Raw genomic sequence first — 24820 nt, forward strand, 5'->3', positions numbered from 1 at the left:
AAATAACTTACGTATATTATATAGATCATTGTGTTATGTTTTTAACTATATATGACCCGTGCGGTAGCACGGGCAGATGATCTAGTTTCTTTAATCTTGAGCCAACTTATAATCACAACGTAAATGAAAGTAGTCAACTGGTGATTAAATTGACTATCATTAGTTTGGGACTTAGTAAGCTTCATTTGGTTCGATTTTTGCTACCGTTCCTCTTGAAATTCGAATTAAATCAAACCAATGAAAAATGAGTTGTGTTTGTTGTAGGTTCAATTATATTAACTTAACATTTAAAAAAAAAAAATTAAAAACTTCACTTCATCTATCGACACAAACGTTAAAATCAATTTTATGCAGAAAAAAATTATTAAAAATCAATCCAAAAAAAGTAATAGAATAAAATGTTATGTTGAAATTATTTTAATATGATAATGTTATATTTTAACTTAAATTATTTTTTTCCTAAAAAAAACTTATTTCAAAAAAGTAAGTGTAGTATAGACTATGAAGTAATGTTCTTGGTTTAGCCAAGGTTCAATCCTCGCATCTAAAGTCCATTGACAAAGTTGAGCCTCAACAAGGCGTACAAAGGCGGTTGTGGATCACCTATGCATGAAAAGAATCGTGAAACACCAAACAATGCGTTCAAAGCCAATATGAGCTCGTTAAGTAAAACAAACAGGCACCCGACCCTTGTGCTATAAGGGTGTAATCATCAAAACATCCATGCTCAAGCAGCCAGCTGAAAATCTATTAAAAGAGAAATTCACTACATAATTAGGTACACGTTATCATTATATCGAAAAAAACCTTAAAACTCTTTGAGAACCGATTGACTTGAGTGTTGGAGTGTTTTATCTAGTACACAACCCAACACTAGTGAAGAACCATTGTCAACCGTCACATCAGCTTCTTAACACCAACTTTGCTCGTCTCTTCTAATCGTGTTCAAGACCAAGTGATATGTGAAAGACATCATAATTTTTTTTGATGTTGGGTGTCTTTAAAGATTTTAATGTAAGCATTTTCACAATTATAAAATTATTGCCTGGAATATTTAATCAAATGTCCTCCCTATAGAAATAATTTCATTGGTTATGTTGATGGCACCGCTGCAAGTCCAACAACAATTGATGCAACCTACACTCATTTTAAAGTACATGATCGATTGATCCTTGATTCATGCTAGTATCTCTTCTATTGATCCCAATGTAGACCTCACAACTAGCTTGTGATTCTCACTGAGATGTTTGCAATCAAAACTCATGCAATGATCATGCACCTAAAAGAGAGACTATATAGATTCATTAAAAGATCAAAATCCATATCTGAATACCTTCATAGTATGAAGGCTTTATCTGATCAATAAGTCATCATGAACTCTCCCTTAGATAATATGGATCGTGTCATCCACGCTTTTGAATGGACCTGGTATCGAGTATGGTGAGGTCATTCTAATTTTGCAAGATATTTAAGGAGGGACAAACTTGTGCCAAAAATATCTCTCGTAGCTATTGCAGTAAAAGGGAGAAATTTTATAACAAAATTAGAAAACATATAAGCGATCAAATAACACCCAGATCAACATGTCAGTTGTGTGATAAACTAGGTCATGCAATCAAGGTTTGCTACATGCTCAATCATCAAGAAACAACAATATTAGTGTGAAACGTGATAAATTGACACCTGGATGTTGTTCATCCCTCGTTGCGGAACAAAAATTGTGGTTCTAACTGCTAAAAAATATAACATAAAGGACAACAATGCAATCTGTGAGAGACCTCCTTCATAAGTTTATCAAGAGATTTCTTATTAAGCAATAAGCATGCTAAGGAACTATATCTCAATCGTGTTATTTTTGCGATCGATGTGCTAAAAACGTTTTTTCATCGTATTTTTGAACACATGTGGTTTTTTAAAATCGTATGATGGGAAAAAGTTCACATGTTTTTATATCGAAAGGTTTAGACGGTCTATAGCATGCAACGGCTAAATTAATTTTGGGAATTCAGGTGTGAATTCCCAAAATTAGAAAGGTTTAGACGGTCTATATCGAAAGGTTTAGACGGTCTATAGCATGCAACGGTCTATATCGAAAGGTTCTCAACATCATCTTTATAATAAAAAAAAAAAAACATAAATTTGTATGGGAATTCAGGTGTGAATTTATAAATTTTGAGTATTGAATTGGTGGAATGTTCAAATTCCAATGTCCTTGGATTGGTGTATTAATTTAGTGTCCTTTCAGTCCGGGTGATGTAGTTAGGGATGCTAACTTAGTATGGAATTGGAAATCTCTTGGGGTCCTCCTCCGCCAAGCGTGTGGAAATGGAATATTGACGGATAATCAAGGATGAAGCCTGGTCCGGCAAGTATAGGTGGAGTCTTGAGAGATTGTAGAGGCATTGTGTTAGCTCAGTTTGCAGCCTAAATCTATCTTGGTTCCTGCTTTGGTGCCTGGGATATCCAGTGGACTTTCTTCAGTCCTAAGTTTGTAGCTTCAGCAGAAATGTCTCCATTCAATGTATTGAAATTCCCCAATTATGTCTTTTTTTCTGGATCAGCGTAAAGACATTATTGAAAGGAATCTAAGGGAGTTGGCTTTAGGGTTTTTCTGGGATTGTATATAATTCAACTGTATAATTCAATGACCCAACGACATATTATGTTATCCGTTGTTGAATTTTCGATCCAACATCAAAATGAAAAAAGAAAAAGAAAAGGAACAAAGATGCGTGATAACTTCAACATTATCTAGACAGAAACAATAATAACAGTAAAAGAAAAAATGAGAAGATTCAACCTGGTGTTAACACCGGACTCATCCAACACGCTTACCTAGTCGACTTGGAACCAAACCATGCATTGTTAGACAAATTTATACGCATAAAGCAAAACAATTAAAAGACATAAGCAAGACCTGAAGAGCAGTCAAAACCATAACATCCTTCAACTTTTGAGATATAAACAGAAACACATATAGCAAAATACACTTTTTTCAATGTATACTCCTTCTGATTCACTTGACAGTGTAGTGAATAGTTAAAAAGAATTAAACTGGACATTATAAATTTCATTACTCAAATTACACAACAGAGTTATTTATACAATAGAAATTGTTCTAACTGACAAACAGAATGAGTTATTGTAAACATCTTGTAAGTTTTCTAAGTACAATTTACATAAACCTTTTCATAAAGAAAACCTTGTACTGCCTTATGCTAAAATTTAAATTTAAAAGTTATGTATTAGAATAAGAATCAGACTTTAAAACCACATTGTTACAAAAACCTTGCTAGTTACAATACCATGTTGTGAAGTGACATTTTTATATTCCACCGATGAACAACAACCTTATGTATTCTATGGAGGTGAAGGCAGATAGCCTATATCAATGAATGATCCTTAGACATGTTGAGAAAGCATATATTCAACAGTTTGTTGGAAAAGTACGAAATGTGATAGAAAGATTACTTTTGTAGGATTCTCTGCTGTTACAACAGGGTGCTGTAATCAAGTATAAATTACTTCTACATAATATTGGAGGTCATTCAGTAAAGGGAAATTATCATTCTTGCAAACGAAATAAAAAACCAAACCACAAATAGAAAGATTCATATCATTAATTGTTTTGTAACTTGTCTTGAACATAATATTATGATGTATACATGGAAAAAACCTAATAACCATTGCCATGAACCTCTAGGGTGAAATCTGAGATTAAAAAAGGAAAATATTCAACCATTTATTCCTCCAATGGGAAGATGGCTTTCCTTTTTTTTGTTTTTGAAAGAAAAGGAAGACGGTTTTCCTTGTAAATGACTACCTGACAACTATGCATTTCGCCTTTGATACCAAGCTCCACCATCGTCTGGGTTTTCAGGTTAAACCAAACCAGTTCGTTATCTTTTCTTCTGAAGAATAAATCACCATTCTTTCCCTCTCCAATAGGATGATGAATGCCGGGAAAGGGGCCAAGAATAAAGAGTTTAGTCCAAGACTCCTTCACACCAAGTTCACCCAAAATTGATATGTGAAAAGTAACTTCTTCATAATATGAGATCAAAGCAATGTGGTCATTTAATACCGTTAAGTGTCTCATCTCAGATCTAGAATCACAATTATCAATCAAAGTTGAGGGCATGAGTGTTTTACAAAACACCTCCTTGCTTAAGTCAAAGGAAACCAAATATGCGTCATTATCAACATAATCACCGTCATCCCACCAATGACACGATCCATTCAAATACACATAGACACCTACTTGAGTCCTCATACCACAAGGCATATCCAAATCGAGTTTCCTCCAAGAGTTACTTCTTAGGCTGTATATCTCCCACACATCGTCACGTGACACGCTGGTTGGCAAACTTAATGTATGACTTCCAATTGCATAGTCAGGTACAACTAAAACATAATGTACATGTCGAATGACCTTATAGTCATTTCTAACACTGTCATAACCAAATCCATGAAGCCTATCCCGAGCAAACTCATAATTTACCGAGGGTTCTAACTCAGCAGGGCTCTTAGGAAGGACCTTAAATTCGTTGATAGTTGGATTCCATAATACAACATTTATACCACCAAGGTAAAGACAAACAATTCCGTTAATAACAGGACCCAATATAAAACCACTGTTGTCATACTCTCTAAGTGGAGGTGGTGAACCTAATTTGACTTTCTTCTCAAACCTCTCACCAGAAAGTAAATACAACACATGACGGCTATCTAATGGATATGGCAGGATCTGTTGTAGGAGGAGACAAGAACCATCGTCCTCGTAAGCATCAGATATGAAACTATTGCGATACATGTTCATGAAAATAGGGTTTTCAAATAAGCAAGACCATGATTTACTTACGGAACTAAATCGTTTCAAAGATTTTATAGGCAATTTCAAGAGAATGGAAAATGCAATATCTTCAGGAATATGATTACTGACCTTCTCAGTTGAAAGAGAATCCATCGGATCACAGTAGCGAGCGATAGCGTCTGATGCGAAGCACACTGACAAACTCACAGTAGCAACAGCGATTGGTGTAATATACGATTAGGGTTTTCAAATTATTTCTCGTTTTCTATTTACGCTATCAGCTTATATAGAAAAATTAATTTTTTTTTTTTTGAAAGAATATAGAAAAACAAAATTAATTTTTACTCCAAATCTATATGAGGCGGTTATGTAGTACTAATATATTTTATTTTGTGCAATACTAATATTTTCTTTTAACTAAATTTAGATTAGATGTTAACGAAAAAAAATAGATTAGATTTATACACAAAGTTTTAACATCAAGAAGTTGTCAAAATAAAAAACAATTGTAAAGAAAAAAATAGTTTATATGGCAGCTCTGATTTTTTTTTTTTTTATATAAATGGGAATTCTTATGTTGTTAGGCTGAGTATTTTCATGTGAATTCTAATCCTGACTTCCTAGTTGTGTGTAGTATATTTTTTTTCTTTTGACAAATGTGTGTAGTATTAGATAGTGTTTGTTGCCACCTCTTCCATTTTTGAGCCAACTTATAATCTCAAAGTGAGTGAAAGTCGTCAACTGATGATTAAATTGACTATGAGTAGTTTGGGACTTAGTCAGGTTCATTTGGTTTGATTTTTGCAACCTTTTCTCACGAAATTTGAATTAAATCCAGCCAATAGAAAATGAGTTGTTTTGATGCGGTTCAATCGGATTGTGATATGTCCGGTAATGATCAGATAGAGGCAACATAGTAGTCTTTACAGCGGAGCGAAAGGTGTCTGCGAACACGTTAGCACTTCATTGAAAGTAAATCATACATTATCCAAGTCACTGAGATAAATGTGGTTGAGTATGTCTAAGTGTGTGTGTGTAAAGTGAATCATACATTGAAAGTAAGGTTGAGTCACCCTTATATAGGAGAAAGAGGCGCTAACCGTTTCGGCCGCGAAATAAGGCACCTAATCTTAGGGCTGTTGGAGGCCACGTGCACGGTGCAGGAAGAGTAGGGGTGTGTTTCAATGCGGTGACACGCACTGGAACTAGCGTGCTCACTCAGGACGTTATGTCCTGCTTTGCAGGGCTTGATTCGCGTGTCTTCATGGGATTTGCGTTCTAGCCGGTCCAACACATATGACATTTTTAAAAAATTTAAATTTTTTACTTCATATACCTACACAAACATTAAAATATATTGTATGAAGAAAAAATAGATTACAAATATACAGTGTTATAAAATGCTATATGGAAATTATTTTAATATGATAATGTTATATTTTAACTTAAGTTTTTTTTTTTTTGGTTGGAAAAGCTTAGTTTAAAAAAAGTAATTGTAGTCTTAATTATGGCGTAATGTGCCCGACTTGGCTGAGGTTCAATCCTTGCATCTACGGTTCATTCACAAAGTTGAGCCTCAACAAGGCGTACAAATACGGTTGTGGCAAGGTTGTCAAAATCGGGACTTTACTTCAAGTCGAAAGGGAGTAGCAAAATCGGGACTCATAAAATCGCAATCAAAATCAAAGGATTTTACTCAAGGACTTTTGTAGAATTGATATAAGATATCAAAATCGTGATTCGTAAAATCGCAATCAAAATCGAGAATTCTACCAAAACCAAAATAATGCTTAATATATGTTATAAATTGCATATAGTCATAAATGACTTAAAGTTCAAAGATCATAAAATACATATACATAAATAACTCAAAGCCTGGATGCAAATATTCTTTAGTAGTCATAATAATGCTAAACAACCTTGACAAAATACTTAAAGACAATTTATGCCAAGATAAAATTCTTTAATGCGAAGAATGAAATTTTTTATCCTTTTGGGTATTTATAGAACCGGGCCATGGATTCAAATCGGTTCAATTTACGATCCGGGTCAAAAATTGACCCTTATAAAAAAAAATGAACAAAATCCAGCGATTTTGAACGTATTTCATGATTTTGTGCGATTTTGATAGCATTTTGCCTGTTTTTGAGATTATGCTATGGATTTGAGTCGTTAAAACTACGCAAAGTCGCAAAAACTTAGATTTTGGGACTTAAGTTGCGAGTTTAACAACCATGGTTGTGGGTCGCCTATGCATGCAAAGAGCCTTGAAACACTAAATTAAATAAGGATCTCAAAGATAATATGAGCATGTTACGTAAAACAAACTGGAACACACTTGTGCTACAAGGGTGTAATCATCGAAACATCAATACTCACACAACCATCTGAAAATTTATTAAAAGAACATTTCACAGCAAAATTAGGTACACATTATCATTCTAAAAAAGAGGCTCAAAACACTTGAGAATCAATTGACTTAAGTGTTGGAGTGTTTTTGCTAGTACACACCCTGACGCTGGTGAAGAACCATTGTCAACAGTCACATCAGCTTCATCGGACCCACTTCGCTTGTCTCTTCTAGTCATGTTCAAGATCAAGTAATATGTGAAAGACATCATAGAAATTTTTGATTTTGTCTGTCTTTAGAGGTTTTAATATAAGACCATCCACAATAGTGGGTGCTTCACCTATTTAGCGTCACATTAAATAGGCACCCACATTGTGGAGTATAACATATGGGTGCTTATAGAGGAGGGTGGCTATGGAAGCACCTCTCTCTCTCTCTCTCTCTCTCTCTCTCTCTCTCTCTCTCTCTCTCTCTCTCTCTCTCTCTCTCTCTCTCTCTCTCTCTTCATTTTTCATGGGTCCCATTTAATAAATCTTAATAAAATATGAATAAATTTTCTTAAAAATGTATTGATATAGAGTTATTTGTGGGGCCAATTTAATAATTTCTTTTGAGGTGCTGGGTTGGATAAAATTGGTGCTTATTAAGTATTACCGTAAAATTGGTTATGTGGACATAGGGGACCCATTTAAGCACGCAATGTGGGATGCTTTGTTGTGGATGTTCTAAGTTTTTCACAATTATAAAAATATTGCCTGAAATATTGGATTAAATGTCGTCCTTATGGGATATAATCTCATTGGTTGGTTATATTGATAGCACCGCTGCAAGTCCAACCACAACTGATGTAATTAAGTTTAAGTACATGATCAATCGATCCTTCATCAAATAATTATTTTTCCTCATGTGACTTGATTGAATGCATGTAAAAAAATGTATGCAAATTAAATCTTTTTTTTTTTTTGTTTACAAATCTATTATTTAAAATGTAGAAAAAAATCATCAAATAATTTAGAAAGATAAAACCACAATTATTTATTTGTTGGAAATTTTGCATTAAAACTAACTCGTACTTTTTTAGGAAGCAGGTAATTAGTTTTCTTATTACTTTTTTTTTTTCATGAAAAAGTGTATATTACATCTTAACTTAAATAAGTAGGAATTGTTAAATATTTTTTAAATTAACTAACTAATTTATTGAGTTTTTTTTTTTTTTTTTTTTTTTTTTTTTAAGAAGCTATAGTGAATATATTAACACCGAAACAGTTCTCTACCTAGCATAAGAAGTGCCAGAGAAGGCACTAAGTTACAATGAGTCCAACAATGAAAACATAAAACAAAAAGAAATAGATAGAAAAGATCTACAAGGTTGCTCTCATACATGACAAAGGATTAAGGCACTATTTGTGATAATTAAAAGTGAACATAGCGTTTCCTGGTTGTAACCACACAAAGGATGTTAACTTTATTTTGTATAATAAGAGCTGCATATGGTCAACCTTATTATTAAAAATCTGATTGTTTCGTTCTTTCAAAATAACCCAAACAGTTGCGAACCATACGAGGTGTAATAAAGACCGCAAAACTTTTGAAGACCCGCGAAGTTGTCCATACTGTAAGAAATGATCCACTAAGCATGACGGATGAGAGGCCAAATATTACCAAAGTGTAAGCAGTGTAAGAACAGGTGCATTGCAGTTTCCTCCAAATCACAACCATCTACACAAAGGTTATTGGCAGGTAGAAGAATTCCACGTCTAACTAAATTATCCCTTGTTGAAAGTCGATTACGAAAAAGACGTCAAACAAGTAACAAGACCTTCAGTGAAACTTGTTTGTGTTAAATGTCCAAGAAACGCTCCTCATCAGTAGGCCCTTCAGATGAAACCGAAAAATGGTATACCACACTGAATGTGTACCATTTAATTAATTAATTTATATACTAAAATATTTGTTAAGTATTTTTTTAACTTTGTTCACTCTAGAACTTTTGAAATCATAGTTCAAATAAAAACGTTTTTTTTATCGTTCTTTCCAACATATGTGTGGTTTTTCAAAATCATATGTGTGAGTGTGTGTGTCTTTATGAATTTGTATATGCATGAGTCATAGGTCTCTAGTGCAGTGCTGGTTGGATCAAACTATGAAAGGAATAGTAACCTTAAAATTCATTATAAACCTTAATTACCTGTTTGTCTGTTTGTACCTTTAACATTGGTATACTCTAATAAAAGAACAGAATTTTGCAACTAAATAATTTTGAGCCAAAATAAATAAGCAAACTCTAAAACCTATTCTCCCCAATCTGACTACCTATACAAATTCATTTAACTTGGGTGACCTTCCAAAATTTTCTGTAATTAATTTTGGTATGTCACCCTAACAACCAGGAGATAACAGATTATGCATATGACATCTCTATTATTTGGTTTGAGCAAAACAACATATTTATTTCAAAAACCATAATGCACTCAACAATACATAAATGCTACCTGATTACAATACCACACTCGATTCTCAAGAAAACTCAACATGTATAAGGAGGATCATTCATTGGTATAGGACAGCTACCCTATACAAATGAATGATCCTCATTAGACATATTGAGAATTTTACCTTCGACATATTGTTGAAAACAACGAAATGTGATAGAAGACTGTCAATCTCAACACAGTAGAACTTTACCAACAATAAGCAAAAAGATGCCCTTCAATTTTAAAGCTTTTAACAAACCATTGAACAGATTATTTACAAACCATTAAGCATGACAGAATCATGGAATGCGGCTTAATAGCTTATCAAATGAAATAAAAAAGGAAAAACATCATTCTTATAAAGGAAAAGCATGACAGAATCATGGAATGCGGCTTAATAGTTATTTCTACATAATATTAGAGGTCATCCGGTAAAGGAAAAACATCATTCTTATAAATGAAATAAAAAAGCAATTCACAAATAGAAAGAGATTAAACATCAAAATAAAATCCATAAACCAAGATTCATATCATCAATCGTTCTATAACTTGTCTTGAAACTAACTATGATTTGTGCAATTGACAAGCAAATTTGCATAAAAGGTAAAAACCTAATAACCATTGTCATAAACCTCGAGGGTGAAATCTGAGATTAAAAAGGAAAAAAAAATCAACCATTTATTCCTCCAATGGGAAGATGGCTTTCCTTGTAAATGACTACCTGACAACAATGCATTTGCCCTTTAATACCAAGCTCCTCCATCATCTGAGTTCTCAAGTTAAACCAAACCAGTTCGTTATCATATCTTCTGAAGAATAAATCACCATTCTTTCCCTCTCCAATAGGATGATGAATGCCAGGTAAGGGCCCAAGAATGAATAGTTTAGTCCAAGACTCCTTCACACCAAGTTCACCCAATATTGATATGTGAAATGTAGCTGACTGTTCATAATATGAGATCAAAGCAATGTTGTCATTTAATACCGTCAAGTGTCTCATCTCTAATCCAGAATCAAAATTATGAATCAAAGTTGAGGGTATGAGTGTTATACAAAACACCTCCTTGTTCAAGTCAAACGACATCAAATATGCTTTAGCATCAACATCCCACCAATGACACACTCCATTCAAGTACACATAGACACCTGCATAAGCATACATACCACAAGGCATATCCAAATCAAGTTTCCTCCAAGAGTTACTTCTGAGGCTGTATATCTCCCACACATCGTCACGTGACACGCTTGTCGGCAAACTTATCGCATCACGTTCAAAGTCATTATCACTTTCATAGTCTGACAACTCATCACGTTCAAACTCACTATCATTTTCATAGTCAGATAAATTCAATTCATAATGTACATATCGAATCACCTTATAGTCATCTCTAACACGGTCATAACCAAATCCATGAAGCCTTTCCAGTTCAATCTCATAACGTACTGAGGGCTCTAACTCAATAGGGCTTTCAGGAAGGACCTTAAATTCGTCGTTAGTTGGATTCCATAATACAATATTTGTCCCACTACGGTAAAGACAAACAATTCCGTTAATAACGGGACCCAATATAAAACCAGAGCTGTTACTGTCTTTAAACCGAGGTGGCGAACCTAATTCGACTTTCTTCTCAAACCTCTCACCAGAAAGCAAATACAACACGTGACGATGATCATGTGGATATGGCAAAGTCTGTTGTAGGAGGAGACATGAACCGTCATCTTCGCTAGATATGAGATTGTTGCGATACATGTTCATGAAATTAGGATTTTCAAATAAGAGAGACCATGATTTACTTACGCAAGTAAATCGTTTCAAGGATTTTAAAGGCAATTTCGAGAGAATGGAAAATCCAATGTCATTGTGGATGTGATTGCTAACCTTTTCAGTTGGAATTGATTTCTCCATCTTCTCAGATTCAAAGCGCCGAAGTTGAAGTAGCGATTGAAAGTGAAGAAGTGGGCTCGCGAATCTCCCTAACCCACTCACAGTAGCGATTGAAAATGAAGAAGATGAATTAGGGTTTTAAATTTTTTTTTTTAGAGAAAAAAATAGAGAGAAAAAACTAATTATAAATAGAATAAAAATATAATTGTAAAAATAATATTAATAAATTTTTTTTTGAAAGAATATTAATAAACTTATAAGTATATGCTTTGACAATTATAAAAATAATTATCCCTCAAAAAAGTTTTAAAAATAATTTATAACCTAATCCAATTAAATTATATTATAATATCACTTAGTAAGTGTGCTTTGTAGGTACGAAAGTTTCTCCGTCGTTTAAACGTGATTAATTTTCATTGGAGAATCTAAGGGGCACACACGGTCAGTTCTCTACTCGCAATCAAATTTTCTTCATACACAAGAGTCAAGAATTGAATGTAAGAAACTAAGACCACTTGATTAAAGAGTTCAAATCATGTCATTTAGACCAATTCATAGTTGGTCGTGCCACTTTCTTATGTTATTTTCTAAAATATGTATATGGTGTAAAAAAAAAATTAACCACAAAAGTTTTTAATAATCAAATCCTTTCACAAGACAAACAGAGACAGACAGTCAAAAACTATGAAACAAAAGAGTCGTATAGAGGTGGAACACCAAAAAGAAAAACCATAACAACACCAATACAAACACTACCTAAACTGAGGGATGCCACCAAACACCAGTACGAAATCTAACCACCAAAACCATATCCGACACCTAAATCAAAGTCAAACTTCCACCCTTTCTCGCGAGTGATCAGCGAAATAAAATCTTATCACCTATCGACTGCTACTCTCCATAACCCTTCCACAAAAAAAAAACATCAAACTAATCAAAGCGCCTAAAAGTAGTACCTTAACTCCTAATCACCACAAACGAGCCCAAATAAACTCACGAACAATGACTTATTCCAACACTCTTTCGGATTCCACCACCACTAGACCCCCGTCCTCCGAAGAAGACACCATAACAAGCCTAACAACTTTAAGTCAAGAAACTGACTTCTGATATTGATTCAAAAGCAATCAGTCCACATGCCTCCAGAAACAAATCATGAAGGCACTATTTAACTTTCGGTCTAACGGAGAAAACATCATAATCAACTCAAAAGATTGGAACTAGGCACTAACTAACTCTTGATCTCGAATCAAAAGCGATTAGCCCACCAAAATCCAAAAAGAAAACCCTTGAGGCAGATGACATGTGGAATGGTTACGCAAACAGAGAAGATCGGAATAAGGCTTGGATCAAAAACATCCCACAACTAAGAACAACCCATAAACAAGCCATAAGTAAATTGAAGACCAAAACCCGACACAAGCTAGCGGCAACGGAGATTGATCCATATCTTAGATCAACAAGAGCAGACATCGAACAGAAAAGCATGAAAACCTTCAAAAACACAAACAACTCACATATTCCTCTTTCTTCATCATTACCACAACCAAAACCTTACCACCACGCAAAAAAAAAAAAATCATTAAGAATCAACTCTCCTTTTCGCACCGTTCAACCTTCCTCAACCACTCAATAATTAAAAACTAAAGAACAAGATGTTGTCAATATTTATTTTAATTGTCATGTTTGTTTGTAATATATGGGGTAATGGGGTAATATGTAAAAGACGTCAAAGAAAATTTTGATTTTGTGTGTCTTCGTTAGTCTTAATGTATGTTTTATCACAATTATAAAGTTATTTAAAATTTTACTAAAAATTCTACAGTGATTTCAAAAACAAGTGAATAGACGAATTAGTTCATGAAATTGGGATTATCTAATAGAAAAGCCCCTCGATTTTACGAATTGTCAAATGCATTCTGAAATATTATGACATGTTAAAATAAACATGAGGTCTTCCAATAAGAATCTTACAACAATGTTAAATTCATATATTTAACAACTTAAAATATCGTAAACTTGTCCCATATGTTTTTTTTAAGAAGCAAAAATGAAATATATTAACAACGGCGGTGAATCCTCTAAAGTACAAGGTGTACTAAAGAGGCCACCCCAAGATACAATTAGTCAGTGAAATAATTACAGAAACAAAGGTCAGTCGATATCCAAGCAAAGCAAAGGATCTGACCACCATCTCTGAGAGCCATACACAAAAGTGGCATTGTCCCATATGTTAAATTCATATATTTCATTTTTTTTTTTAAAGTGAATTCATATATTTCATGTTAACTCTATAAATTCCCTAAATAAAAGTATCAATGTTATGATGATTGTTTCCCCAAAATTCAAACAACTTACAATTTTTCTATCATAGATTTCTTATGCGAGTCTGATTTTTTCTTTTTTAATTCTTTAAAGTTCACATGTGAATTTTAACGAATCAAAGAGAGTGTGTTGAAAAGTGTGTGTTACAATGTGTGTTGTTAGCATTCCTCCTAGTACACAACCCAACACTAGCAAAGAACCATTGTCAACCAAGCCTGGCCCTTGGCAAGCGCAATGTGAGCTATGGTGCCGGGCCTCACAATTTTAGGAGACTCAAACTTTTTTTTTTTTTTTTAAATATAGCATCCAAAATTGTTAAGTATGTATAATAAAATATAAAAAATCAATAGATCCTTTGAAAAGGTTTAGTTGCGTGCGTAAATCATGGTCTCGCTTGTTTGAGAATCCTAATTTCATGAACATGTACCGCAATTATTTCATATCCAGTACTTATGAGGAGGATGGTTCACGTCTCCTCCTACAACAGACTTTGCCATATTTACCAAACCTTCATGTGTTATATTTGCTTTTTGGTGAGAGGTTTGAAAATAATGTCAAGTTAGATTGGCCACCACCATTTCAAGAGGATAACGTAGCTATTCATATTTTAGGTCCGGTAATTAACGGTATTGTTTGTCTCTATCAAGGGCGAGAACCTATTGTTGTATTATGGAACCCAGCTACCGAGGAATACAAGGTCCTTCCTCCCAGCCCTACCGAGTCACCTGTACTTTATGAGGAAGTCTATTATTATGTTCATGGATTTGGTTATGACCATGTTAGAGATGACTACAAAGTCATTCGATACGTATCTTATAGTCTAGATGTACCTGGTGATTTTGAAGGTGATATTGATGGTGAGCCAATCAAGCTATCACGTGACAGCATGTGGGAGATATATTCCCTAAGAAGCAACTCTTGGAGAAAACTTGATCTGGATCTGCCTTGTGCTCATCACGGTTGGGTAGGTGTCTATGTCTACATGAAGGGAGTATGTCATTGGTATCAAGATGAATTTGAACATAAAGGATATTTGGTGTCATTTGACTTAAGCAATGAGGTGTTTTGTACAACACTCCTGCCCTTGTATATGAATGATAGTTTTGATTCTGTATTTTTGATGAGATACTTGATGGTATTAAATGACCACGTTGCTTTGATATCAAACTATGTAGAAATGACTACTTTTCACATATCTATTTTGGGTGAACTCGGTGTGAAGGAGTCTTGGACTAAACTCTTCGTTATAGGGCCTTTACCTTGCATTGAGCATCCTATCGGGGAGGGAAAGAATGGTGATCTATTCTTCATAAGAAAAGATGGCGAACTAGTGAGATTTGATTTAAGTACTGGAGTGACTGACGAGCTTGGTCTTAGGGGAATTCGGTTGTTGTCAGATTGTCAATTACAAGGAAAGCGCTCTTCGTATTGGACAAATAAGTGATTGATTATTAGGGTTCTTTCCTATATGCACTTTTTTTTCTTATTTGTAGAAATGATATTTTCTTTAGGATTCTTCCCCCTCTGTGTTTCTTTTTAATAAATTGAACATTACTATATATCTGTTTGGTTAAATATATATGTTATAGGAATGTAAGTTTTTTTTCTTCTGTCTTGTTTTTGAAACACAGCCTTACTATATTAGTGCCATAGAAAAGTTGCTTTGCTTGGCTACAATGCTTTGGTTAAAAGCTATAGTGCTTAACCGTTTGTTTCTTTTTTACATGCCTTGGATTGAAAGCTTCAAATTTCTAAAATTCAGTTCATAACATGGTAGTAAAGTTTTTGTAACTACATGGTTTAAAGGATGGTTCTTATTCTGATCAATACATTTTAAATTTAAATTTTTGCATAGGTTAGGGGATTTCGTTTAAAGGGTTATGCAAATTGTATAAGAGAAGAGACCTTACAAGATGTATGAGTTGATAAAGTTTTACTTTGTATATGCTTTGGGAAGTTTATTCCAAACTCCATAGATAGCAATACCACCACCACCTTCATATCCGGATACCAACACAGAAGTGCCAAACCAGACGCAAAGGGCAGCAAAGGCCAGACAATGATATCACAGAGAACAATGACACACTCCATTTGTGTGTACTCTGATACCTGAAACACGATAGCCAGTAGGCATATCTACATCAAGTTTCTTCCATGAGGTACTTCTTAAGATGTATGCCTCCCACATGGAGTCGTGTGGTGGGATATAACTTTCGAAATCAGTCAGAGGCATACAATGTGCTGCATGTCGAATTTCCTTATGGTCGTAGCCAAATCCATGAAATTAAAACACAACCCTGTCATAAGAAGTTGGGAGGAACTCAAGAGGACTACGAGGAAGGACCTTGAATTCCTTGGTAGTTACGATCCAAATTGTAATTTTCGGTATTATCAAACCTTGGTAGAAACAAATAGTGCCATCAGCAACAGAATCCAATATATATAAATATTGATCATTCTCACCTGGAAGAGAAAACAATACATCATGTTTTTCATCCGGCTCAAGTAAACTCAATTTCATAGGAGTCCTGTGTTTTGGATTCTAATCCGCTTTTGTTTTGAACAAGTTGTTTATAATATGGATCGTGAGGAGAATGGTGAATGAATAGAATTAGAAAACATTTTCTCTGCTGAATTTAGTAAACCTTCATTTTGGAGTTTCGATGTGAACCTTTTCACATGTGATTTTCTTGATGTTTGTTGAATGCAATAATATGCACTTAAAAATATGCATGTGTGTTTTTGAAAGTATGAAAATTAGACTGCTAAAGAACTTTAAAACACAAAACTCGTTCACAATAGATGGTTGAAAAAGCAATTTTTCTTCCTTCCAGGCATGTGTGTTTTAGCTAGATGTGATTTTCTTCCATCTGTTCCAGGCATTGGTGTTGCTTGAGGTCATGCCCTTGTTTCGAAGCATCATAATATGTATCGTATAAGTATATTCTTAGCTTTTAATAACCATTGTCGTTGATTACCTGTCAAAGTGAATTCAATTAGAATAGAAGATTCATTGCTTCTAAATTTATAGCAGTTTTCTCCAAACTCCAAGAAATACTAGCTTGATATACCGATGTATAACTTTTTATAACACGCACACACACTACATGATCTTGTCTGTTCTTGAGTTTGAGAGAGGTAATCATATTCCCGAAAATTAAGCCAAATTGATCCTTCAAATATGCTCTTGCTGTCTTTCAGCATGATCAAATGTACTAATGAAATATAATAGAACTATTTCTGATTTTTATATTAAGTATTTATTATTCGCTCTAACGATTATGTTTTCTTCTGAATTATTTGTGTAGATATGATATCAATACTAGAGAACTAAAGCACATGAAGCCTTTTCCAGTCCCTCTTGTTCCGGAACAAGGAAATCAATATAAACCTATTGAATAGCATGAAAGGATTTTTGCATTATGTGAAAAAATGTGTTAGAAAATAGGAATAGCATCAAGACTCGAGAAGCATTTTTATACATAAATCTGAAAGTGACTATGACACCACAACTGAAGCAAAGTTTAATCCCACACTGCTTGCACTAAAAGCAAATTATTATTTATATAACTCAATCGCGCGTAATTGGCTATGTGGGTGCTGAGGTATGATTTTAGTTTCATCAAATTCAATAGAAATAAAATGCATACTCGGTACGTATATTTTTTTTTTTGTTGCAATATTTTAACATTGAGGTTTTCTTTTTGAACCTCCTCAAATGGATGATGACCAATATTTTTTTTGGTCTTTGAATTATTGGGATTTGATCCTCTGCACCTTTTTCACTCTCTTAAATGCATTGTTTACAAAATCCTTTATAAAAAAATTTACCTTGAAAACACAAGTCAAACAAATATAAAAGTAATAAGGAAAATGTTCTATAAACACCCATTTTTACCATACCCCAGTTTAACACCCCCTTAGGTAGCAAATTTTTTTGTGTCATCCAACAAAAATAAATTTTTAAAAAAATCAAGAAGATGCTTTGTACTCTCTCTCATCAACCTCCATCTCTCTTTTCTCAGTTCACACTTTAACCTTCATTTTCATCAAAACCACATGATTTATAACAAGAACATCAAAAGCTCGTTACTTTTAAAACCAAATTAAATGATTATAACACAAAATCAGCAGACACAAGAAAATAGACCCATAAATATGAAGAAAAATAAAATCCCTAAGGCTTGTTTCCTCAAAATAATCCCCTAAAGCCCCTAAATATTTTTATTTATTTATTTTTTACCAAAAAAATGTTTTTTTTTGCTCACAAAAAGAAGTCCCATGAATTTAGCTCAGTTGGTAGGGACATTGCATTATATATGCAGGGGTTGGGGTTCGAACCCCGCACACACCCTATTTCTTCACATTTATAATGTGTGAGCTTTAGCCACTAGACTACTTGACAAAAAAAAAGTTTCTTTTTTTCTTTACAAAAAATGGTTGTTGTTTTTTCTTTTAACTAAATAATTGTTTCTTAAATATACAATAAAATCATTATTTCCTACAAATTATTATATAATAAGAGTTTAATTTATATACTTTGTTATTGGACAATGTGTTGTCGTATCAATTATAAGGTATTTTAAGTATGATAAAAAACACATTCTCATTCAATTGTGCAAGTGGTGGGTTCTATCTCATTGTTGGATTTAATTTATTTGATACCATTAGTCAGTTTGATTTGTTTTAGTCAATGCAGAAGTGTATTTTCATGTTGACTGAGTTTCTAAAGGGATAATTTGTCTGGTTTCTAAATTGTTTTTTCACGTTGAATATGTTTTTAAATGGATAGTTTGTTAGGTTGATTTATTTTGAATATTTCAATCGTCAAAATTTGAGCTTCTGGTTCATTCTCAGTCAAATTAGGTCCTATCTAACGGCGAGATTGTTTTGATTTGATATATACCGTTAGTCGATTGAGTTTGTTTCAATCGACAAAGTACTGTCTTTTTATGTTGACTAGATTTCTAAATGGATAATTTGTCGGGTTAACTTATTCTGAAGATTTTGATCGTCAAAATTTGAGCTTGTGGTTCATTCTTGATCTTATTAGGTTCATTCTTAATCTTATTAGATTCTATCCATTGGTTAAATTTATTTTATTTGATAATGTTAGTCAGTTGAGTTTGTTTTAATCGACAGAGAAGCGTCTTTTCATATTGACTAGGTTTCTGAAGAGATAGATTGACTTATATTGAAGATTTTGATCGTTGAAATTCAAGCTTTTGGTTCATTCTTAATCCAATTAGGTTATATGCAACGACGAGGTTGATTCTATTTTATATTGTTAGTCGGTTGAGTCTATTTCAATTGACGGAGAAATATTTTTTATAAGTTGACTGAGTTTATGAAAAGATAGTTTATCAAATTAACTTACACACAAAATTATGATCATCAAAATTTGAGCTCTTTTAGGGATGGGGTAGCTCAATTAGGGTTTAAATCGTGGCATGAAAGAAAAATATTAACATAACAATTAACATACTCACATTTGTCATTAAAATTAAATAAATTCAAGCCTCTGGCTCATTATTAGTCTAATTATGTCTTATATAATGATCATATATGATTTTATTTGATATTGTTGGTCAGCTAGGGTCAATTAATGTACTTACAATTAACATGTATATAAATTAAACTAAAAAAATTAATAAATATTATGAATATAAATTCGATTATTATGGAAACAAAAGGAAGGAAAATAGTTTCATGTCAATATTTTACAAGACTTTAAGATATTGATTTATCTAATAATGACTAGAGTTTTTTTTAGGGAAATGACTAGAGTTACTGATTCATCATGGATCATATGCGTCATCCGCCCATGTTAGTATTTTTTGGTAGATAAATATAATTAATAAAAAAGATCCATTTTATTTTAATTTTTAAGTTTTTATGAATTAAAAAAAAAGCATTCATTAGAGACAGATTTAGAGACATATATATATCAAGAGACAATGTTAGAGACGGATTTTAGAGACGAATGTAGAAATGGATATAGTAGAGACGGAATTTGAGACGGACAAACTGCATTTCTGTCTCTAGATTCCGTCTCTAAAAAACTTGTATGTGCTGTCCTTGCAAAGTATCTCGTTAGATATGGATTTAGATCAGCGACAGACTTTTCGATTCTAAACTCCGTCACCTCACACCATCATAATTCGTCTCTAAAATAACAACTTTCCGTCTCAACTTCCGTCTCTGATAGAGACGAAGATTTTCCGTCTCTAAATTACGTCGGCATAACAACTTTTTCTAGTAGTTATGGTAGCATGCAATCTTCATATGTCTTCTTGGTCGTCTCAACATTTTTATCCATAACAAGTAGGTAGGTCATTATTCATTTCCAAATTTCGGTAACTTTTCTTCACCTGGATATATAGCAGAGAACACATTAAGAAATAAGAAACAATACATTATTAGAGGAAAATTCAAAGCAAAGAGTACTCATGAGTACAAAGGGTGAGAGTACTCATGAGCAACAATATTGTTCGTCTCTCTTTGGTCGTTCATGTTGGCGTGATCTTTTTAATAAATCGAACAATATTATCAGTTTTATTAAATATATATGTTATAGGAATGCAATTATCCATAAGTTTTTTCCTGCTGTCTTGTTGTTGAAACATTGCATTCTATGATTGAATCATACTTAATCTTACTCTATTTCCAGCGTGTTTCAGTTTATCTCTATATTTTTAACAGTTTGGTGTCAAGCATCTCTTGACTCTAATCTAATATTCCTTGTTGCATGACGATTCTAAATATTGTTCAACTCTCTTTCCAAATCCTCTGAGTTTGCACAATTTCAGTTCTTATTTGGGTCATTTTGTTCTTGCTTGCTGAATGAAGATGATTCTGATTGTGATTTTCAGTACCCCTCATTCGCAGGATCACATTAGCCAGTGAGTTTCATTCTCTTGCCAAATGAAGGGTCAATTATATATCAGTTTCTTTTTTTGTTGGATAACAAGAGGGCCGAAGCCCGAATTATGTATCTGTTTCATAATAGTTATAACACAACTTTTATCAAACTAGTTGCACATGTTCATGTTACTATGTTATGAGACTTTCTGCTACACACTCTCAAATAATCCACTCCATTCTCATCAGATACGTTAAGACACATAATTAATTCATTAAAGGCAATATACAAGATCTATCATGAAAGGCTAAGACAAATAGAAGTACACACTTGTTATTTCAAATTTATTTCATATATATCATTGCAATTAAGGCTAGTAATAGCCATCATCAGTCATCAGGCTGGAAATAACAGTTGATTTTTACTATTATTACAGTTTATGACCCTACTTGCCGAGGGACAATCCATGTACGTGCTTCCATTGGGAAACAAACACAGCCTTATTTCTTTTAAGTAAGGCAATGACTTACTAGTAGGAGGAGTACACATAAGTGCTGGTTCAAGGTTGTTATTACCACTTTTTATGGCTGTAACAATTTGACCTATGTCATAAGGATTTGTTTTATGCGGCACAATACCAGAGTTTTTCAGTACATCTATTAGATTAATCTCTGTCTTGATACTTAGAGCCCGCTGAAAATAGGCTACCTGTGTATATTTGCTAAGGGAGCATGTCCCATGCTTGTTCCATTCTTTCTCCCAAAAATCTACATCATTTCCATTTATTACATCAGGCCATTCATGTTGAAGTTGAGGTTGCAACTGACTAAGCTAAAGAAGAAGGAAAATAACATATAAGATTTTGATTTTTTTATATTAGAAAAAATAAACAAACAAGTATAGCAACAAATTAAATTATTTCTTTGTACAAATGAAACTTAACTTACCAAATTCAGATTAAATCCTCCACTATTTTTTTTCTTTCCCAAGCAAAATTCCGGATATGGCTGTGATATGTTAGTAGGCCACAACCCGTGTATTGTAAACTGGTTTGGGACAGGTTTAGGTATTTTGCATCCTCCATTGACACACAAAGTGGGGGGCCACATATAACTAGAGTAAAACGGAAACAAGAAATCAACAAACACTTCAATTTCACAGCAATCGCTACTAGCTTCACGAAAACCCATCTTCTGAGAAGACGATGCAATCAACAGATTCTGTTACAGCTGAAAAGGTTAGCAATCATATTCATGATGATCTTGCATTTTCCATTCTGTCCAAATTGCCTCTTAAATCTTTGAAACGGTTTAGTTGCGTATGTAAATCATGGTCTTGCTTATTTGAGAATCCTAATTTCATGAACATGTACCGTAATTATTTCATATCCAGTACTTATGAGGAGGATGGTTCACGTCTCCTCCTACAACAGACTCCGCCATATTTACCAAATCTTCATGTGTTATATTTGCTTTTTGGTGAGAGGTTTGAGAATAAGGTCAAATTAGATTGGCCACCTCTATTTCAAGAGGATAACACAGCTATTCATATTTTAGGTCCGGTTATTAACGGCATTGTTTGCCTCTATCAAGGACGAGAACCTGTTGTTATATTATGGAACCCAGCTACCGAGGAATACAAGGTCCTTCCTCCCAGCCCTACCGAGTCACCTGTACTTTATGAGGAAGTCTATTATTATGTTCATGGATTTGGTTATGACCATGTTAGAGATGACTACAAAGTCATTCGATATATATCTTATAGTCTAGATGTACCAGATGATTTTGAAGGTGATATTGATGGTGAGCCAATCAAGCTATCACGTGACAGCATGTGGGAGATATATAACCTAAGAAGCAACTCTTGGAGAAAACTTGATCTGGATCTTCCTCGTGCTCATCACGGTTGGGTAGGTGTCTATGTGTACATGAAGGGAGTGTGTCACTGGTATCAAGATGAATTTGAACATAAAGGATATTTGGTGTCATTTGACTTAAGCAAGGAGGTGTTTTGTACAACACCCCTGCCCTTGTATATGAATGATAGTTTTGATTCTGTATTTTTGTTGAGATACTTGATGGTATTAAATGACCACGTTGCTTTGATCTCAAACTATGTAGAAATGACTACTTTTCACATATCTATTTTGGGTGAACTCGGAGTGAAGGAGTCTTGGACTAAACTCTTCATTATTGGGCCTTTACCTTGCATTGAGCATCCTATTGGGGAGGGAAAGAATGGTGATTTATTCTTCAGAAGAAAAGATGGCGAACTAGTCAGATTTAATTTAAGTACTGGAGTGATTGATGAGCTTGGTCTTAAAGGGGAATTCGGTTGTTGTCAGATTGTCAATTACAAGGAAAGCTCTCTTCCTATTGGACAAATAAATGATTGCTTATGTTTATGCCAGTGAGGCTATTAGGATTATTAGGGTTTCTTCCTATATGCACTTTTTTTCTTTCTTTTTTTGTAAGATGATATTTCCTTTACTCAATGACCTCCAATTTTATGTAAAATAGGGTATATTTGGGAGCTTGATAAGCTAATTAGCAGCATGGCTTTCTTTTTAATAAATTGAACAATACTATCTGTTTGGTTAAATATATATGTTATGGGAATGTAAGTTTTTTTCTTCTGTTTTGTTTTTGAAACACAGCCTTACTATATTAGTGCCATAGAAAAGTTACTTTGCTTGGCTACAATGCTTTGGTTAAAAGCTATAGTGCTTAACCGTTTGTTTCTTTTTTACACGCCTTGGATTAAAAACTTCAAATTTCTAAAATTCAGTTCATAACATGGTAGTAAAGTTTTTGTAACTACATGGTTTAAAGGATGGTTCTTATTCTGATCAATACATTTTAAATTTAAATTTTTGCATAGGATAGGGGATTTCGTTTAAAGGGTTATGCAAATTGTATAAGAGAAGAGACTTTACAAGATGTATGAGATGATAGAGTTTTACTTTGTATATGCTTTGGGAAGTTTATTCCATAAGCATAAACTGGTTAGTTGTATGAAGAAATCTCTGCTGCATAATTTGTAGGGATAAAAGAAAGTACACAGCCGCCGAACTAGCAGGGTGGGAAATGACACTGATATTACAAACTTAGATAACAATACTAAGATATCCGGTTACCAGCACAGAAGTGCCAAACTAGAAAAACCAGTCACATCAAAACGGACCTGAAACAGGCAAACCAGATTCAAACGGCAGCAAAGGCCACAATGCTGTTGCTAAGAACGACAGAACCACCTACAGATAACTACTGAATCACCTAGGCATATGGTCCAATGGATATCAAGACTTAACTGCGCAAGTCAAATGACATCACACAATCATCAAGCCTATTCCACCAATGACACACTCCATTTGTGTGTACTCTGATACCTGAAGCACGATAGCCGGTAGGCATATTTACATCAAGTTTCTTCCATGAGTTACTTCTTAAGATGTATACCTCCCACATGGAGTCATGTGGTGGGATATAACTTTCGAAATCTGTCAGAGGCATACAATGTGCTGCATGTCGAATTTCCTTATGGTCATAGCCAAATCCAAGAAATTAAAACACAACCCTGTCTTAAGAAATTGGGAGGGACTCAAGAGGACTAGGAGGAAGGACCTTGAATTCCTTGGTAGTTACGTTCCATATTGTTATTTTCGGTATTATCAAACCTTGGTAGAAACAAATAGTGCCATCAGCAACAGAATCCAATATATATAAATATTGATCATTTTCTTGAACTACTGGAGGTGGCCAATCTAATTTGACCTTATTCTCGAATTCTCACCAGTAAGAGAAAACAATGCATCATGTTCTTCATCCGGCTCAAGTAAACTCAATTTCATAGGAGTCCTGTGTTTTGGATTCTAATCCGCTTTTGTTTTGAACAAGTTGTTTATAAGATGGATTGTGAGGGGAATGGTGAATGAATAGAATTAGAAAACGTTTTCTCTGCTGAATTTAGTAAACCTTCATTTTAGAGTTTCAATGTGAAGTGTTTCTCAAGTGATTTTCTTGTTGTTTGTTGAATGCAATAATATGTACTTAAAAATATGCATGTGTATTTTTGAAAGTATGAAAAATTAGAATGTTGAAGAGCTTTAAAA

At 33.8% G+C, this 24820-nt stretch overlaps 4 protein-coding genes and 1 pseudogene across 4 annotated transcripts; 2 read left to right on the plus strand and 3 right to left on the minus strand.

Annotated features, from left to right (window-relative positions):
• Positions 1-15295, plus strand: part of LOC146917961 (F-box/kelch-repeat protein At3g06240-like) — a 99107-nt pseudogene extending 83812 nt beyond the window's left edge.
• Positions 3735-4966, minus strand: LOC146917967 (F-box/kelch-repeat protein At3g06240-like). The gene is made up of 2 exons (XM_085719656.1): positions 3812-4966; positions 3735-3773 (listed from the first exon to the last, which is right to left on the minus strand). The coding sequence occupies exons 1-2, from the start codon at positions 4964-4966 to the stop codon at positions 3735-3737; spliced, it is 1194 nt and encodes a 397-aa protein (XP_085575782.1).
• Positions 10112-11583, minus strand: LOC146917968 (F-box protein CPR1-like). Its single transcript, XM_085719654.1, has one exon. It carries the CDS (start codon positions 11541-11543, stop codon positions 10308-10310), a length of 1236 nt encoding a protein of 411 aa, XP_085575780.1. The 5' UTR covers positions 11544-11583; the 3' UTR covers positions 10112-10307.
• Positions 15296-21076: 5781 nt separating the features above from the next.
• LOC146917969 (ribonuclease MC-like) lies at positions 21077-21899 on the minus strand. The gene is made up of 2 exons (XM_085721969.1): positions 21657-21899; positions 21077-21540 (listed from the first exon to the last, which is right to left on the minus strand). Exons 1-2 carry the CDS (start codon positions 21897-21899, stop codon positions 21106-21108), a joined length of 678 nt encoding a protein of 225 aa, XP_085578095.1. The 3' UTR covers positions 21077-21105.
• On the plus strand, positions 21865-23186 carry LOC146917970 (F-box/kelch-repeat protein At3g06240-like). The gene has a single exon (XM_085719657.1). The coding sequence runs from the start codon at positions 21914-21916 to the stop codon at positions 23120-23122; it is 1209 nt and encodes a 402-aa protein (XP_085575783.1). The 5' UTR covers positions 21865-21913; the 3' UTR covers positions 23123-23186.
• Positions 23187-24820: the final 1634 nt, after the last annotated feature.

The sequence above is a fragment of the Medicago sativa genome, chromosome 6 (assembly GCF_051527215.1).
Source record: "Medicago sativa cultivar Bolivia chromosome 6, Bolivia_mono, whole genome shotgun sequence".
Lineage (NCBI taxonomy): Eukaryota > Viridiplantae > Streptophyta > Magnoliopsida > Fabales > Fabaceae > Medicago > Medicago sativa.

Bases quoted from the DNA above. Each gene is read 5' to 3' on its own strand.
- LOC146917967 (XM_085719656.1), bottom strand. From the start codon at position 4,966: ATGGATTCTCTTTCAACTGAGAAGGTCAGTAATCATATTCCTGAAGAT. The intron at 3,774-3,811 runs AAGGAAAACCGT...AAAAACAAAAAA, and splicing joins GTTGTCAGGTAGTCATTTAC to AAGGAAAGCCATCTTCCCAT.
- LOC146917968 (XM_085719654.1), bottom strand. From the start codon at position 11,543: ATGGAGAAATCAATTCCAACTGAAAAGGTTAGCAATCACATCCACAAT.
- LOC146917969 (XM_085721969.1), bottom strand. From the start codon at position 21,899: ATGGGTTTTCGTGAAGCTAGTAGCGATTGCTGTGAAATTGAAGTGTTT. The intron at 21,541-21,656 runs GTAAGTTAAGTT...CTTCTTCTTTAG, and splicing joins GAGGATTTAATCTGAATTTG to CTTAGTCAGTTGCAACCTCA.
- LOC146917970 (XM_085719657.1), top strand. From the start codon at position 21,914: ATGCAATCAACAGATTCTGTTACAGCTGAAAAGGTTAGCAATCATATT.